The sequence below is a fragment of the Halichoerus grypus genome, chromosome 1 (genome assembly GCF_964656455.1).
Source record: "Halichoerus grypus chromosome 1, mHalGry1.hap1.1, whole genome shotgun sequence".
NCBI lineage: Eukaryota > Metazoa > Chordata > Mammalia > Carnivora > Phocidae > Halichoerus > Halichoerus grypus.
The window spans coordinates 198926591-198945510 of NC_135712.1; the positions used below are offsets into that span (position 1 = coordinate 198926591).

General features: G+C 43.5%; 1 protein-coding gene across 2 annotated transcripts in view; it reads right to left on the reverse strand.

The window, feature by feature from the left end:
* The window catches only part of ARIH2 (ariadne RBR E3 ubiquitin protein ligase 2), a 50050-nt gene that overhangs the window by 6814 nt on the left and 24316 nt on the right, over nt 1–18920 (reverse strand). For both annotated transcript variants that reach the window (XM_036079708.2, XM_078078444.1), the window contains 8 exons: nt 12447–12514; nt 8313–8376; nt 6683–6833; nt 5494–5615; nt 4091–4200; nt 1980–2097; nt 931–981; nt 819–840 (listed from right to left, as the gene is read on the reverse strand). In XM_036079708.2, coding sequence (XP_035935601.1) covers nt 819–840; nt 931–981; nt 1980–2097; nt 4091–4200; nt 5494–5615; nt 6683–6833; nt 8313–8376; nt 12447–12514 — 706 coding nt within the window. The remainder of the gene's footprint in view (nt 1–818; nt 841–930; nt 982–1979; nt 2098–4090; nt 4201–5493; nt 5616–6682; nt 6834–8312; nt 8377–12446; nt 12515–18920) is intronic.

The following is an 18920-nucleotide window of genomic DNA, read 5'->3' on the forward strand; positions in this document are numbered from 1 at the left end:
ATGCACTGTTCTAAGTGGATGATACACGTCCCTCTCACTCAAACACACAAAGACAGAGTGGGATACCACAGAGGAAATATGCCACTACCCACGGCCTATCTTCATTCTACACTTCACTGTCACTGTTCCCCTCTAACACCTTGCCATGTCCATTCTGATTACGGGAATGTTTCCTGGGAAAACACAGGAATACCATTAGATGGACCCTTACAAAGAGGAACCCTCAGGGCCTCTGGTCAGCATTGAAGCTGCTGTGTAGGAGACCTGTTTGGACGTACTTTCTACTTGAACAAATTTTATTTCTTTACTTCATCTGGCAGGAAGGAAAGCAAAACCAATAGGTTCCATGTAAGCTACTCCTGATGGACGAAGGAGATGTAAAAGGCCAAATCAGAAGCCCGTGTGGAAACTTTGTAAAACCTCGAAGGAAGACTCTTCTGTTACTCCCTCCAATAAAACAGCCTGTTGTAAAAAGGTACCTGTAAGGTAGCACAGATAAACCCCACATTACTTACCTGCCTTGGCAAAAGTAAAAAGAGCACACTAAAATCTTCTTGGATGACTGAGGATCATTAAGGTCTAAGAGTCATCCCAACCTTGACTTCTGACTATCTGTGTCAGCAAGACGGCAGTGAGATTGTAAGAGGCACCAGAAAGGAGTAAGTGAAAAATCAAGAGCTGCTTTAGGCTGGGTACTGTAAGTGACTGAGGCTGCCCTTTGTCACTTCACTACAAAAGCACTCACTGAACAGTGGAGGCCCAGGCACAAGAAACGCAGACTGTGCCCCTGGGCCTTGTGTACCACGCCCGGGACTCACCGTGTTTACACTTGGAGCATTGCTGTCAGAGGGAAACAGAAGAGAACATGTTAAGGGCAGGCTGACCAAAGGCTCCATGGCACATATGCAAAGGGTACGGGCTTCTGCTCACCATGTGATTGCAGCCTCCGTTCTTCTCAATGCAGATGTTGCACTTGGGACACTGAGGAGACAGAAGGGCCCCATTAGGCTCACACACCACCAGGCCGGTTCTAAGACAAATTACACAAAGCTCCTGGCACCCGTGCCCAGTAGCTCATCGTGCGAGCCCTTGTGGGGAGGAGCATCTCACTTAAATGTGGCGGGTCGCTGAGGCTGGAACAGCAATTCAAGGAAATGAGGTCAGCACATTTGGCTCTGAAACACTCCAAGCACTGGCTGAGCCCCACTAAGTCTTCCACCATCTGTCTCTGCCACGAGGCTGCTCAGATTAAGCACAAGCTGAGTCAGCACAAAGCCTTCCTGCTTGGGAAGAATGCCAAAGCAACACACGATCTGCCACACTGGACCAAGTCCTGGTCAGCTTGCCTGGACTTCTGCTTCCACAAGAGGGGAAGGAAACCACCTCTAAAGCTCACTTGCTCTCATCTGAGAGATGCCCCAACCTCGGCAGCAATGCAGAGACCAGTCTGACGCTCTGCTCTCCCACTGCCACAAAGCAGACTATGTTTAATGAGGTCACGGTCACGGCTATGCTGTGAGTGCAGCAACTCAGCACATGACCAGCACAGGGTAGGTGCTGAGTCACCCAGGGCTCAAGGGGCTGAGGGCCATGTTTTCCCATGGGAAGTTTCAGAATGAGAACTGGGCATGCCTGGGCTTGCATCAGAGCCTTGCTCTTTACTACACGTTGCTATCAACCACCTCCCTCCCAGGGCTGTTAAAGCCTGGGAGGCATTAAAAAAAACCCAGGTTTTCCTCTAATTAGTCACCATATGAGTCAAACTTTTCCAGGTAGTTCAGTATTTTATTAAAATAAATGCATCCAACACATGCTATGATAGTCCGCTGCAAACTCTGCCAACTTTGGGCAAGGGTCTGCAGCCTCCAGCAAAGGCCCTGGGGCCCTGGGTGTTCTGCTCTCAATGGCCAGCCTCCTGGGTGAGGCCCTAGGCAGCATTAAGGAGGGCAGATCCATGACAGGTAAGATACAGTCCTTACGTCTTTAGTGTGAGCACTAATGTAGTTGGCTGTTTCAGAGTCGTCTGCACACTTCGTGAGCCATTTCCGGATTGTGGCGCAGTCTGTGGGGGCGTGATACATCTGACGACACTTGAAACTTAAAACCAGAAAAGAAAAACATTCAAATAACTGTTAGGTCAGGGTCCCATGTTTTCAATTTTCCTTCTGTCCAAGCCAACAGATCCTGAATTTGAGTTTTTCAAAAAAGTCAAGTCACCTCTCAAGGCCTTTGGGATCTTTACTTACCCAGGGCTATGATGAAATACTGTACGAATTTCTCTTCAATCTAAGCACTTCTAAGACACACTCTTAATAAACCCAAATAAAATGCTTCTGTCTTAAATATCCTGTGTGGTGTTAACCCTCCCTTAAAGGATGTCAAATTCAGAGTTCAGTTTCTCAAAGGACATGGTGAGGTGCTCTGAGACAGATAACTCAGCTCAGACCCAAGCAAAACCAAGATCCACTTTTTGGGAGCCTTGACTTAACTCCAGCCAGATGTGCACATGATGTACACATGACAGCACCTGTTCAGTCTGCAGGGCCATGATACCTCTGACAATGCCTGAAACTTAAAATCAGAAAAGAAAACACTCCAACAACTCATCCAGCTAGGCTTCCATTTTTTAATTTCCCTTTTGTCCAAGCTAACACAACGTTTGGATAGTAAAGGCACTCAGGCAAACAGCCTAACACATGTCCCAGGGAAAGAAGCTCATAATGTGGGACACAGGGGCACCTGGGTGGCTTGGTTGGTTAAGTGTCTGCCTTCGGCTCAGGTCATGATCTCAGGGTCCTGGGACTGAGTCCCGTGTCAGGCTCTCTGCTCAGCGGGGAGCCTGCTTCTCCCTCTCCCTCTGCCTGTGCTCTCTCACTCTCTGTCAAATAAAAAAAATCTTAAAACAAAAAAAAGTGGGACACAAAGGATGGAGAGCAACTACATTAGTGGTTCTTTTTTATTTATTTATTTATTTTTTTTTTTCCTCTCTCTTTTTTTTTTTTTTTTTCTTTTTATTTTAAGATTTTATTTATTTATTTGACAGAGAGGTAGCGAGAGCAGGAACACAAGCAGGGGGAGTGGGAGAGGGAGAAGCAGGCCTCCCGCCGAGCAGGGAGCCCGATGTGGGACTCGATCCCAGGACCCTGGGATCATGACCTGAGCCGAAGGCAGACGCCCAACGACTGAGCCACCCAGGCGCCCTTATTTATTTATTTTTAAGGTAAGCTCTACGCCTAGCATGGAGCCCAACATGGGGCTTGAACTCACGACCCTGACATCAAGACCAGAGCTGAAATCAAGAGTCGGACACTTGACAGAGCCACCCAGGCACCCTTATGTTAGTGGTTTTTAATCTTTGGTGAGCCAAAGACTCCCTCAACAATGGTTTGAAAGGCAAGAACACATGCACACACACCCCATTTTCCACGTAGTTTCTCTGAAGCCCCACCATGAATCATCTTAGGGAGGCATGATTAGGGACAGACACAGATGCAGACCTAAATTATGGCTCTGCCATTGCCTTGCATCTCCATTTCCTCCCCTATAACATGAGGGCAACAGTATCAATTGTACACAATTGTGACAATGTAGGTAAAGAGATGAGAATAATGTCTTTCCCACGGTAAGTCTTCAGTACACTTTATCCCCGTATCTACTGAATGGAGTAACCCCAAGTAGACGTAAACTACCTTTATGAATTATAGTGTTATAAAATTAGCCTACAAAGGCCAAGATGGAGGAAGATTCGAACACCGAAGGTTGTAGCTTTCAAACACAGTAATACTCAATTATCTGTGCAGGCACATACATACCCACATTGACAATCTCTGTGCCATGAGTTTCAGTAGCACAAACCATAGCACATTCTCCAAGAATCTGTGCCACTTTTTTGTTTCTAGACTGAGCATTATCAAACATCCCGTGGAACATGAGATGCTGGGTACATACCCTGCCCCCTCGGAGCAGAGCTGCTAGTTCGTCTCAAAGACCCTGTCTTTCCCAGCCCCACCCTCACCCACAGCAACAGCAGTGGTGCTTTGGAGGACAAGGCAGGAGCCCAGGGCTGTTCAGCACCCACACTCACTCTTACCAGAACACCTCGTTGCACCGATTGCACTGTACTCGGCGAGCTCTAGGCTCCTGTACCCGAATAACCATGGGGCAGTCTGCACCAGGGCACAGCTGGAGCTGGTAATGACTCTGTGAACACACCAAGGGGAAACAATGAGGACATCCCCTAGTCACTGCTTCCAAATCAGACTTCCCTGCAGCTCAAACACCTTCTGTCCTTCCAGCCGATGACTTCTATCAAGGGGCTATAGGAATTCAGAAAGGATGTCACAAAGAACAGCATTAGGCAGATATTAAAGACCTATGAATGTTTAGCTAAAACTAGGTAGCAGCTCACTAGAATGATCTAAGGCTAGATTTTAAAATGGAGTACAGAACTGTGTCTGTGAGCTGAAAGTGCACAGGTCTGGAAAGGAACATAGCCCAATCCGCTGTGCATCTGAAAGTATTATTCTAAGTAAAATAAGACCGAGAAAGACAAGTATCATATGATTTCACTTCTGTGCAGAATCTAAAAAACAAAATGAATAAACAAAACAAAACTCAAAGATACAGAGAATAGAAGGGGAAGGGGGTTATAGGGTGGGTGAAATGGGTGAAGGGGGTCAATTATATGGTGACGGATGGTAACTAGACTTACTTTGGTGATCACTTTGTAGCATATACAAATATTGAATTATTATGTTGTATACCTGAAACCAATATGTTACACACCAATTTTACCCAAAAACAAAAACAAAAGCTCTGAGAGGCTCAATGACCCTCACGCATGTATCAAAGGCAGCAAACAGCACAGGGAACAAGGCACTGTTTATCCCGCAGCCCATGTACGAGAAGATCCAGCCCGTTAGGCAATCTTGTAAGCTCAGGCACAATTGACAAAAATTATGAGAACTATGCTGCATGGAGGCTGCAAGCCTGAGTCGGGAGCCCAAGGGAGGGGAGGGAATCCAAAACTGACCACGCTGGAATCCTGGACAAGTTTTCAAATTGCACAAAAAGCAATACCCCTTCTCTGTGCTTTATAAATCACCCAGTGAACCAAATGCAACAGCAACTCCTGAGATAGCCCTGACTCCTGTTCATTCCCTGCCATACAATACATTTTAAGCAACTGTGTAGAAGGGGAGGAGGCCTGACCATTCTACCAGAGAAAACCAAGACTCAGAGAGGTCAAATAAAGGGTGGAAGACTACACAGCGAGGAAGTAACAGACCTGGGATTCATGTCATTGTCAGCCTCACTCCAGGGCCTGTGTTCCTCACTACCACTCTAGTGGCTTCTCCACTTTGTAAAAGCCAAGAGCTCTTTCTTCAAATTATAGCATCTAATGGCAGCCTTGTCTACAAAGTGACTGTGGTGAGCATGAGATGGAAGGTAGGCCCAGGAAGACAGACTTGCAACGACAGGGGCTGGTCATACCTCCACATAGTCCCTAAAGAGGTAGCGCCTGTATTTGTCTCTCAATTCTTCATTGGGCAGCAATGGAAACACGAAGTCCTCTGGTGTTCGGAGTGGGCAGTCCTGAGCCATGCAAGAGACTCCTGTTGAACAAAGACAACATGATGGATAACTGCACTGCAGAAGACATGACAATAATATATTTCCCCACTGCGTTCACCCAACAAATTCAGATTCCACATAGGAAATCCCTGAAGCCACAGAATTTATCTTAAAAAGAGAGAGAGAAATTAATGTATTTGCAGTGACACAACTAAAATTTACCTCAAATTACATATATATCACAAATAGCACCACTAAAAAAGCAGTATCATCTAAAAAATCCTATATGGTTCTTGGGGCACCTGTCTGGCTCAGTTGGTAGAGCAGGAGACTCTTGATCTCAGGGATGTGAGTTCAAGCCCCCCATGGAGCGCAGAGATTAACTTAAAAAAAAAAAATCCTAGGGCGCCTGGGTGGCTCAGTTGGTTAACCGACTGCCTTCGGCTCAGGTCATGATCCTGGAGTCCCGGGATCGAGTCCCCCATCGGGCTCCCTGCTCAGCAGGGAGTCTGCTTCTCCCTCTGACCCTCCTCCCTCTCATGCTCTCTGTCTCTCATTAAAGAAAGAAAGAAAAAAAAAAAAATCCTGTATGGTTCTTGACTAACAATTTTGTTTTGTGACATTTAGTATTACGTTCAAGTGACTACCACCCAACACAATGAGATTCTGCAGATACTGTAAATGCTAACTGAGTTCTAATACCATCAAGTCATAGCATGACAAACACTCCTATAACCAATCACCAAATCTGATTTGTGTTATGCTACCTAAATAGCAGCAATCTCTGAGGGTTTCTGAGTTATAGCTACCACTTGGGGCATCAAGATAGGGGAGGCAGCTTAAAGGAGAGTTCTCCCCTAAGTTCACCTTGCACTCACACCAACATTTACATATATGCCCAAACAACAGCCTTAATCTTCTCATTTTGCTCAGGACTGGGGAAAATCTTGCCACTGTTCAGCCTGGTGTGTTTGGAAACTAATGGTTCTGACAATAAAAACCCCAATCAGGCTCAGAAGAAAACAGCAGTTGACCTGAGTCCCTGCAAGGGCAAAGCTGAAGACAAATACTTCACGCCAGCCTTTTACAGATTTTGCAGCACACTCACCCACACCCACGCCGTCCTTGACAAGTACTGAGCAGTGCTGCTCCCAGCAGCTACGGCAAAACTGGTGCTGACAGGCCAGAGAAAGTAGGTTTTCCTTCCGCACAAACTGCATACACACTGCGCAGTGGTGAGGGGGGTGGGCCGTGGGAACCTGGGGAGAGGCAGACCCAAATGAGCGAAGAGGGGCCTTCAGATCCTGGGAGGCCACAGGGGTGCCTGACACAGCCAGGTGCATGGGAGGCGAGCCTGACCCTGCAACAAGTGTCAGAACTCAACTGCAATGTGTGGGCTCTGTGGGTCCCAAAAGTTCTCAACAGAAAGCACAGATCAGGAAGGCTTCCTGAAGGAGGTGGCACATGAGCTGGGCTTGCACAATCACTAGGATTCAGAGAGGCAGAGGAAGGCTGAAAGGAGAACTTACATTAGTTTATGATGTCAGGCTGAAGAACTCAGAATTTCCAAATTGCCAAGGTCCTTAAAGGTCATTCAGTCCAAATTCTGCTTTTAGAGGCTACTGGTTTTCTTTTATGAACCGCCCCATTTGGTGCACAGAGCTGCTACTCAAGCTTCTAACAAGACCACATTGCAGGTTTACTTGTCAAAGATAGTGCTTTTCCCATAGATATGCCCAAAACATAAAACTTTACAGTTTTTACTAACTCACAACTCATCCTTAACACACTGCAGAGATGTCATATACAATTAATTTAGAGGGATGAGGAAGGCTCCTACTAGGGAAGAAACCTTCCAGGATGTGGGCAAATAACTGCAAAGCTTGAACTCCAGAATCCATGCCACGCTATATGATCTGGCAGACAAAGACAATGTGGGACCCCTGGCCCAAGCCAGAAGTCCACTACGGGTTTACATTAGGTTCTGGATAGTTCACTGGGAATACAATAAACAATTGGAAGGAAAAAGGCTGTATTCTCATGTTTATCCAATATGCTTCTGGAAATTTTCTCCTGAGAGCTACAAAGTTATGTGGTAATTTGAACCCTGATTCTCCCTCCTAAAGAGTGCTTTCGACATGGCCCTTACTCATTTGACAAATGTCTGTCAAACTCCTAAATACAGAGGACATTGCTATGCATAGTAAGATATGGTTCCTAACCATAAAGCACACAGTCTGGTAGGGGAGCTGAAAAAGATGAGTGACTCACTACATCACACAGGTAAAGATTTCAAGACATAACTAGAGGTGTTTGGAGAGGAGAGATCACAGGCTTTGTGAGAGACAGCCTGATTTGGGTCTTTAAAGATGAGTTCCATTCCCACAAGCAAAGATGGGGACAGGGTCAAGACATTCCAGGCCAGGGCTGGCACAAGCAGTCAAAGAGGCATGTGGTGAGCTTGGGAACACCAAGGAACCCAGCAGGAATGGAGTACAGGCTGTGTGTAAAGAGGAAGGTGAGGCTGGAGAGGGCCCCAGGACTGGCAATGATTTATTCTTCATCCATGAGGAAACTCTTTAAACTAAAATGGAAATGGAAGATTTAGGCCCATACTGGAACAAAAATCTCAGGCATGTTCTACTATACACAAAGCAAGATGGTTCTCAGTAACACCATAAGCCACAGCAAGAGCCATGTGTGTCAGGAGAAGCCTTGCTCAGGTGGGAGATACTCACATGTTTCGAGGGACTGGGCTGAACTCGAGCCTCAACGAGCAGCTGAGCAGAATTAGACTTGTATCTACAAAACAAAAAGCAGAAATAAAGGGATTCAGAAACGAAGGCAAACGTTTTAACCTCTGAACAAAACCAGATGAGACCAACAAGTGCTGCATTTGCACTAAAGTGTCTTTGTCTCTAATTACCTTCTGACAGTACCAAGCTTCCTTTCACTTTGGTATAAATAGTTTTCTCTTTCCATTTTTTAATTTTATTTTTTTAAATATTTTATTTATTTGACAGAGAGAGACACAGCGAGAGAGGGAACACAAACGGGGAATGGGAGAGGGAGAAGCAGGCTCCCCGCTGAGCAGGGAGCCCAATGTGGGGCTCGATCCCAGGACCCTGGGATCATGACCTGAGCCAAAGGCAGACGCTTAACAACTGAGCCACCCAGGCGCCCCATCTCTTTCAATTTTTAGCCCTCAACTGGTATGAGAATGATAACCCTGATTCAGAGACACCAAACTGTAAGAAAAATACTTATGAAGGACCATGTCTGTTTTCAACTCCTTTCTGGAAATATCTCTGTGTCTTCAGAATAGGAAAGGATATCTTAAGACAAAGAATATGCAGGGGTACCTGGTTGGCTCAGTCGGTGGAGCATGCGATTCTTGATCTTGGGGTTGTGGGTTCAAGCTCACATTGGGTGTAGAGATTACTTAAATAAAAACTTAAAAAAAAATGCAAAGCATAAAGGGAAACTCTGACCAATTATGTTACATTTAAGAAGTTCAGGTCACCAGAACACCATGAAGTGAAAAGCCAGGCTATAAATGGAAGATAATTCAATACATATATAATTGGCAAAAGACTGATATTCAGAATAAATAAAAAGAAAACTTCCTCCAAGTCCATTTGAAAAGACAAAATAACAATAAAAAATGGGCAAAGACAGAGCAAGCATTTCACAGAAAAGAAAGCATGAATGGTCCTTAACAAGAAAAGATGCTCAACCTCCATAATAATCTGGGACACAATTATATGTCATTTATACCCAGCAGATTGTAAAACTTCAAGTCTGACAGCATCAGGAACACTCATATACCACTGGGAGGCATGTAACACGATACAATCACTTTGGAAACATTTTGCTATCTAGTAAAGCTAAGGAACAGATACCCTCACTTTCTATACTCAACCGTAGAAAAATATATGACACTAGGAGTCATGCACAAGAGTTTTCAGAGCTGCATTATTTGTAACAGCAAAAAACTAAAACTCACAAATGGTTTTTGACAGGAATATGGATAAGATGTCATAAAATGCAGCCTTGTTAATTTTAAAAGTTGAAGAACACATACAGCATGATTCCATGTCTGTAAAGTTCTAAAAACATAGAAAACTAGGGGTACCTGGGTGGCTCAGTTGATTAAGCATCCGACTCTTGATCTCAGCTCAGGTCTTGATCTCAATGGTCATGAGTTCAAGCCCTGTGCTGGGCTCCATGCTGGGAATGGAGCCTACTTAAAAAAACAAAAACAAAAACACAAAATCATACAAAACTAAAGGATATATAATTTAAGAATAAGAAGGGGTGCCTAGGTGGCTCAGTCGGTTAAGCGTCTGCCTTTGGCTCAGGTCATGATCCTGGGGTCCTGGGATCGAGCCCCGCATCGGGCTCCCTGCTCAGCGGGCTCCCTGCTCCTCTCTCTCCCTCTACTGCTCTCCCTGCTTGTACTCTCTCTCTCTAATAAATAAAATCTTTTTTTTTTTAAGGATTTTATTTATTTGACAGAGAGAGACACAGTGAGAGAGGGAACACAAGCAGGGGGAGTGGGAGAGGGAGAAGCAGGCTTCCTGCCGGGCAGGGAACCCAACGCGGGGCTCGATCCCAGGACCCTGGGATCATGACCTGAGCTGAAGGCAGCCGCTTAACCAACTGAGCCACCCAGGCGTCCCAATAAATAAATAAAATCTTAAAAAAAAGAAAAAAAAAACAATGAATAAGAAAATGATCAATACCGAATTCAAGATACTGATCACTTTGGAGGGGAAGGAAGGGGATGTGGCCAGGCAGACACTGCCATCAGAGGCTTCTGAATAAAGGTCAGAGGGTTTCTTATTTGGGGGGATACTTAAGTATGTTTGCTTTATCATTCTTTAAAACCTACACACATCACACACGTGTGCACATACATACATTTTTGAAAAAGAAACATTTCATAATAAAAATTTAATTCCTTTCTGGAATGAGATATGGAATATATACATTTAAAAATAAAAACAGGAGTGCCTGGGTGGCTCAGTCAGTTAAACGTCCGACTCTTGATTTTGGCCCAGGTCATGAGCTCAGGGTCCTGGGATAGAGCCCCTCATCAGGCTCTGTGGGAAGTCTGCTGGAGATTCTTTCTCTCTCCCTCTGCCCCTCCCCCTGCTCTAACACACTCTCTCTCTAAAATAAATAAAGCAGCTTAAAAAAATAATAAAAATAAAAAAAATTACCATGTGGCAATAAAAGTGTCACACAAAACCCAGGAAAACTCATTACCCAGAATCCAGGAAGCTGAGCAGGGAAGAATGTCTCATATACATGACTTCCTTATTCTACCTAGTCAGAATGCCTCCTTCAACTGCTTTTATTCCTACTTCTCACACTAGTATTGTTAATATCCTTAGCCATCTTGTCTATCCCCAAGTTAGGCTACAGAGTTGGACAGTGAGATACACCCCACTGCTGGAACCTACATGGGTCCAAATTCTGGGTAGTAGAAACAGCAGTGCAGACAGTGGAAGTTCACTTCAAAGTCTACCTAAATGTATTCGCCTCTTGGGGATACAGAGTGAAGAGTTCAGTTAGTGAAATCAGGAGCGTACTTGCTCCTCCCTGAGTGGGTTGAGCTGCTCCAGCAGGTACAGCCATCTCAGTTATGTTTAGCCTGGAGAAGGAAAGGCACGACCTTCCTTTGCAGATAAATGGATCACACCATATAAGGAAAGACTCTCTAGTGTGTGAAAGGGCAGGGATGTGCCCAGTGAATCTCACTAGTGGCAATTTTGTTCTCCAGGGGTTACTTGGAGACATTTTTTATTTCAAAGGCTCCGGGTGCTAATTTCAGTGTCCCAGATTATTATGGAGGTTGAGCATCTTTTCATGTTAATGGCTGTTCATGCTTTATTTTCTATGAAATGATTGTTCTGTCTTTTGCTCATTTTTTATTGTTATTTTGTCTTTTCAAATGGATTCTGCCAGAGATTCTGCCAAACCTTACAATTCACAGAACAGTGCCCCACAAAAAGAATTATCTAACCCCAAAAGGCAGGGATGCTAAGGGTGAGAAACCCTACGCTAGACAGAAGCACGTGCCTCTGCAGGCAGGGCATGGTGACTCTTCCCAGAGGGGGCAGCAGGAGGAGGAACCCCTCCTCCTGACAACTTCCAGGACATCCTGAGACTCCAAGGTCTGTGCCTCTAGAGATCTGGTTCTGGTGGTAAGCTGGCCTATCTTTTCTGAAGGTAATATTTAAAAGTATGTTGCATTCCTCACTTGATATATCCAAAAGAAACAAATGGAGATGTTAGCAAGTGTTATATAGAAGGGCACTGATTAGAAATTCATAACGGCATAAAAAAAATGAACTAACTTCACTGACAACAGGGGTTTGGAAAAAAGCATGGGACATCCAGGGGCGCCTGGGTGGCTCAGTCGTTAGGCGTCTGCCTTCGGCTCAGGTCATGATCCCAGGGTCTTGGGATCGAGCCCCGCATCAGGCTCCCTGCTTTGGTGGGAAGCCTGCTTCTCCCTCTCCCACTCCCCCTGCTTGTGTTCCTCTCTTGCTGTGTCTCTGTCAAATAAATAAATAAATCTTTAAAAAAGAAAAGAAAAGAAAAGAAAAAAAAAGCATGGGACATCTATACGATGAAATACTGAGCCAGCAATGAAACAGAGATAGAGTATGATGCAATCATGAAAAAATGTTCGCCAGGTACTGAGAAGATAAAAGGATATACAATATGATCCAATGTTTTAAATATATAATATGCACATTGTTAAGGATATACTCCAAAACATAAACAATAATCACCACTGGGTGGATGGGCAGAGAAAGAAGCTATGGGCAATGCCATCTCTCTTCCCCCAAACACCTTACCTGTCCAATATCTCTGCAACTTGCCAGTGGAAATTAACTAATATAAGTTTAGCAACTGAATGAGATACCTAGAAAGAAGAAAGAAAAAAAAAAATCAAATTACAACTGTAGTTTCTTTCAGAGAACTCCACTTTTTGAGAAGTGCATACATTCATGTCTACAGCAGGCCCAGGCTTGATTTCCAAATTCTTCCTCTTGGTTCTCTGCTTCATCTTTTAAGTTCAGAATCTTATAATCTTAGTGATAATCTTAGTATAATCTTTCCTGAATCTCTTTGACTTTTCTTTGTTTTCATTAATGACACTTCCAAGTAATTAGTTTGAGTTGAAACTGAAGTAAAACCACCATTACAATAACAATCCAGCATCCAATTGAAGCAAAAGAGCTATGTGCTCCCTAATGTGGCCTATGTTCCCTCAAGCTGCTGAAGGAGGCCACACATGGGAAGTGCACCTCTAGTTAGGCCTGTTATTCTCAGAAAATCTCCAGGCTTGGACTTCTTGTATAAATCCAGCATATCAAAACACCCCTGCCTAAAACCTCCAAATTCCTGGTAACCAATGAGCCCTGATTGCAAGTATGATTTAAAAGCCTATGGACAGGAGCCCCTAGCTTGCGGGGGAGCCTGCTTCTCCCTCTCCTGCTGCCTGCCGCTCCCCCTGCTTTTTCTCTCTGTCAAATAAATGAATAATAATAAAAAAAAAGCCTATGGACAGCTTTTGTGGCCCCTATATTTTAAAGCACACTGGTTGTGGCTATCAAAAAGCCTCAGAAGGTGCTCTGAGCTAGCAATTCTACTTCTGTAAATTTTTCTGAGGAAATCATAGAGGAATACGTGTACCACAGTGTTTTACAAGAGTAAAAAATTAAAAATTACTAAATGTCCAACGAAAAGGAACTAGGTAAATAATATATGATAGGTCTATGCAATGATTTAGTATGCAGTCATTGAAAAGGATGTTACAGAAATAAGTTTATTGACATAGAAAGTTCACATTCTAACGTCAGGCTAAAGAAGCCAGTAGTAAGAAAGCATGTACATGTTATAGCCACAATGTTGTTAATAGGGAAAGAAGACTAGGGCGCCTGGGTGGCTCACAGTCAGTTAAGCGTTTGAACTCTTGATTACAGCTCAGGTCATGATCTCATGGTTGTGAGAAAAGAGCTCCGCGTTGGGCTCTGTGCTGACTGGAGAGTCTGCTTGGGATTCTCTCTCCCCCTCTGCCCGTCCTGGGCTCCCGCACACGCATGCTCTCTCTCTCTCTTAAAAAGGGTGGGGGGGAGAGGGGAAGCAGATTAGGCAGGCTAGTAACAAAAAGGAACACCCTGAGGTGGTCAAGACTAGAGTAGAGCCACAAAAGACAGGGTTGTGTTTAGAGGTCTAGATCAGGCTTCCTAGGGAGAGCACTACATAGCACAAGGGTGCTAGTGAATCAAGGAGAAACAAGGAGCACACTTCAGGCCAGGGAGCCAAGAGAACACACAGAACCTTGGTACTCTGCCCACTGGACTGATTCTTTAAACAGGAGCTACCAAGGAACTCTAAGGCAGTTGGTCCACAGATAAGAACTGCAGGGGGAAAGACACAGCGACCAACATGTAATCCCTGCCCTTAGAGCTCAAGTTACTCCTGAAAGGAGACAGGTGCACACTTACTAAACAAGGGCATGTCCCAGTGCATAATCAGTGTCAAAGGCTGTGCAGTGAGTGAATGCCTTTTTATCCTACAGCCCAGGTACATCTGGAGAAAACCAAGGTCTCAAGATAACACATTTCACTAAGGGTGGGGGTCCCCACATCCCTTCCATGCAAGGTAACAGCCATCTGACTCATACATGTTGCTGTAGTATTTTCCTCTTGAGGACCATGGAGACTTTAGGTCTAGGATTCCTGAATTGTAACTGACATTTCTTCTAACTGTAGCCATAACAAAACTATTTATCCACAGCAAACCACTATCACAAAATGAAAACAGAGACAAAACATATGGTTTAAAGTTAAATAACTGCTTTGAATATAACTTCTGACTACAGTTTTTTGTTTTTTTTTTTAACCTGATAGTGATACTGTTTGGGATGACCTCCTCACTGGAGCCTTTTCTACCACTTCTTACCTAATGGGGCCCAATCAGCCCTACACCATTTTCTGTCCTGACTTCTAAATGTCTTGGCATGCAGTGGCTATTAGGTCCTGACAAAGGCACTAAACCACCCGGGAAACCATAGGAGTCCTGACCATGTCCAGCAGCCACCCCCACCCCCGCCTTCCTCACCACAGATGGCTTAGGTGGGGCCTGTGAGCTAAAAACAGGGGTCAGGCTGCCTCTCACAGATCCACAGAGCCTAGAACTGAAGAGAGGGTGACCCCTCAACAGATGCCGATCATTAAGTGACATCTTATCTTAATCTGTGGATTTTCAAAATCGAACTCCTCAACTTTTCTTAGGAAAAAGAATTTTACCACTCTATCTAGTCTGATCCTTTGATTTGAACAGCACTTAACAGCAGCAACAAAACCTCAGAATTTGCACACCACATGCAGCCCACCTATGGAAAACACGGCCCTCTGTTGAAACAGAAATTTTATTAATGACTGCAAGTCCACTAATGACCAACTCAGAATATCCCAGCAGAGTTGAGTTTTGGTGAGAAGAGATTATGTGAAAAGAGGATACATCTAGCACTTTATGAAACTGACAGTGGAGTATATGAATCTATTCTTTCAGTGCCGACAGCCAAGAATACAGCAATATATACACGGTAAGAGGCACACATGTGTCAGCTATATGCACCTCCCACCAGCCTTCTGCAGGAAGTGCTACTGTGATCTCCACATCACAGATGGAGGTGTGAAAATGGCCCATATTATGTCCACAGCATATCATAGAAAACCAGGGACTTTCCCTCAGTAATCCATTATAAACCTAAAGGAACTCAGAGACTATTAATTTAAACAAAATGCAGTGTGACTGTGCCTTGCCCTATAATGGACACCAGGGAATCTATAGGGAAGTCAGGTTCCAAAAGGTTCTCTGGCAAAAAGAGCACAGGGGTAGATGAAGAGTACCTAGAAGAATTTATGCTAAAAAAGTAGTCCCATGGGATGCCTGGGTGGCTCAGTTGGTTAAGTGTCTGCCTTCAGCTCAGGTCATGATCTAAGGGTCCTGGGATCGAGTCCCCATCGGGCTCCTTGCTCAGTGGGGAGCCTGCTTCTCCCACTTCCTCTGCCCCTCCCCCTGCTCGTGCTCTCTCTCTCTGACAAATAAATAAAATCTTTTTAAAAAATTAATTAAAAAAAAAAAGTAGTAGTCCCAGCAGGGAGGCCACCTCATCCTTGATTTGGGGTCACAAGAGAGAACTGGGGACGCCTGGGTGGCTCAGTAGGTTGAGTGTCTGCGTTCGCCTTGGGTCAAGATCCCAGGGTTCTGGGATTGAGTCCTGCATCGGGCTCCCTGCTCAGTGGGAGTCTATTTCTCTCTCTGACCCACCCCCTCCCCCTACTTGTGCTATCACATGAGCAAGCTCTCGCTCGCTCTCTCTCTCGCAAAAATAAATCTTTTTTTTTTTTAAAGATTTTATTTGTCAGAGAGAGAGAGTGAGAGAGAGCAAGCACAAGCAGGGGGAGCGGCAGGCAGAGGGAGAAGCAGGCTCCCCGCTGAGCAGGGAGCCCGATGTGGGACTCCCATCCCAGGACTCTGGGATCATGACCTGAGCTGAAGGCAGATGCTTAATCAACTAAGCCACCAAGGCATCCCAAATAAAATCTTAAAAAAAAACAAAAACAAAAACAAACCAAGAGAGAACTTGACTGTGCACACACGTCCCAGCAGTATCTCAGAGAAAGCAAAAACAGTGATTTAGGGGCAGAAAAGGATGTGGGAGGGGGTGCAGGGGCACCAACATTTAAGCCATCTTCCACAAGAGGGCCAGGACAAACCTTGGAGATGAATCTGTCTTTCTCAGAGTGCAAACAGCTGAACTCTCTCAAGAAAGAATTCCCTGAGTATTCACACCATTACTGTTTAATGCTCAGAGCTCAGCAATCCATTCTAAATCTATTAGAGTTGATAGTTCACAACTGGGGAGAGTCTTCCATTCTTCTGTATGTTTTCAATTGTGGAGAACAGAATCTTTTATAGCAGAATCAAGATGAGCCCTTGCTGGACAGTTTTGATCAAGAAATTAACAACCTATCAGTACTATTGTCTGAACCCCTCCACTCCATATCCCTCAGGATTACCTTCCTGAAACCCTGATGTAAAAGTAGTAATACTAAACAGCTCTTACAGAGCTCTCACATCTTGCCGGGATCAGTTCCCACACTGCTTAAAACCCATCACTGGTTTCCAGTACTGAGGAGACAAACCTTAAGCTCTTAGTAAAAGAGTCATCAGGACCACTATGCCCTGGAGTCCAGCAACAGACCAAGTGATTCTAGCACCCCCACACACCTTACTAACTATTCTCTACCAAGGTTGCCCTTTTTTGTAGCATATACTTGGAAATTAAAGAATATACTTCTGTAGAACCTGTGTGTCACAGAAGAAATCACAGAAGAAATTAGAAAATGTTTTGAGCTGAATGATAATGAAAATACCACAGAATAAAACTTGGTGAGATGCTAACATGATGCCAGAGGGAAATTTACAACTGTAAATGTTTATACTAGGAAAAAAATCTAAAAATCAATGACATAAAGTCCCCTTAAGAAACTAGAAAAAGACCATATAAATAAATCTTTAAAAAATGGGGAGGGGGGGCGCCTGGGTGGTTCCGTGGGTTAAGCATCCAACTCTTGGTTTCAGCTCAGGTCATGATCTCGGGATCAAGCCACATGTTGGGTTCTGCACTCAGCAAGGAGTCTGCTTGAGGATTCTCTCCTTCTGCCGCCCCATCAACCGTCCCTCTGCAGGTGTGAGAGTGCGCGTGCATGCACGCACTCCCTCTCACTCTCTCATATAAATAAATGAATCTTTAAAAAAAAAAACAAACTAGGGGCGCCTGGGTGGCTCAGTTGTTAAGCATCTGCCTTCGGCTCAGGTCATGATCCCAGGGTCCTGGGATCGAGCCCCACATCAGGCGCTCTGCTCGGCGGGAAGTCTGCTTCTCCCTCTCCCACTCCCCTGCTTGTGTTCCCTCTCTCGCTGTCTCTCTCTCTGTCAAATAAATTAAAAACAAAACAAAACAAAACAAAAACCCTAGAAAAAGACGACTAAACTCAAAGCAAGTGAAAGGAAAAAATTAAAAAGAACAAAACAGAAATAAATAAATGCAAATAATACTGAAAAATAAAGTCTGTAAGTTGATTCTTTAAGAAGATCAACAAAGTTGATAAAAACTTTAGCTAGAACATTTAAGAAAAAAAGGGAATACAAATTACCAATAACCGGGGTGAAAAAGGGACTATCCCTAAAAACCTAACAGGTACTAAAAGGAAAAATAAGGGAATGTTATAAATAATCTAATTTTAATAAATCTAGTATCTTAGGTGAAACTGATAAGTTCCTTGAACACTACTTAGCGAAACTGACACAAAATGGAAAAAATAAACTGAATAACTCTGTATCTATTAAAGACATGGAATTCATAATCAAAAATTTCCTCACAACATTCCATGCCCACAACTTTTTACTGGTGAACTTTATCAACACTAATCTTAAACACTTTCAGAAACTCAAGAAAGTAATACTTCTTCCAAATTAATTTTATGAGACTAACATAATTCAGATACAAAAATCTGACAAAAATGTAACAAAAAGAAAATTACAGATCAGTATCCTTTATGAACATAGACACAAATCCAAATATTTTAGCAAATTAAATCCAGCAATATAGAAAAAGGACAATATAGTATGAAGTGACGTTTATCCCAGGAATGGAAAGGTGATTTAACATTTGAAAGCTCCTATTGTAATTCACTGAATTAACAAAATAAAGGTGGAAAAAATGATCATTTCCATCACAGAAAACCCATTTGACAAAATTCAATATTCATTCAAGATAAAAATTCTCAGCAAATCAGGACAAAAAGTGAACTGCCTGAATCTAATATAGGGCAATTATGAAAAGCATTATATTCAATGATGAAACAGTGAATGCTATATCAGGAAAATGGTACAGATGACCACCCTCACCATTTAACATTATTATATTGGAGGCCCTAGCCAGGGCAGTTAGTAAGGCAAAGGGGGGAGGAAAAAAAGACATAAAATACATTAATAAAAGATTGGAAAAAGAAGAAGCAAATTTGTCTCTATTCCTAGATAAAATGACTGTTTACTCAGAAAATCCTAAACAAATATACAAACTACTAGTAAATGAATTTAGTAAGATAACAAAATACAAAGTCAATATACAAAAACCGAAAGTATTTCTATACAGCAGCAAACAAATGAAAACTAAAATTTAAAACAGGTGGAATGTGTTTTAATGATATATTTTATTTAGACTAATACATACACCTATATTATTATTT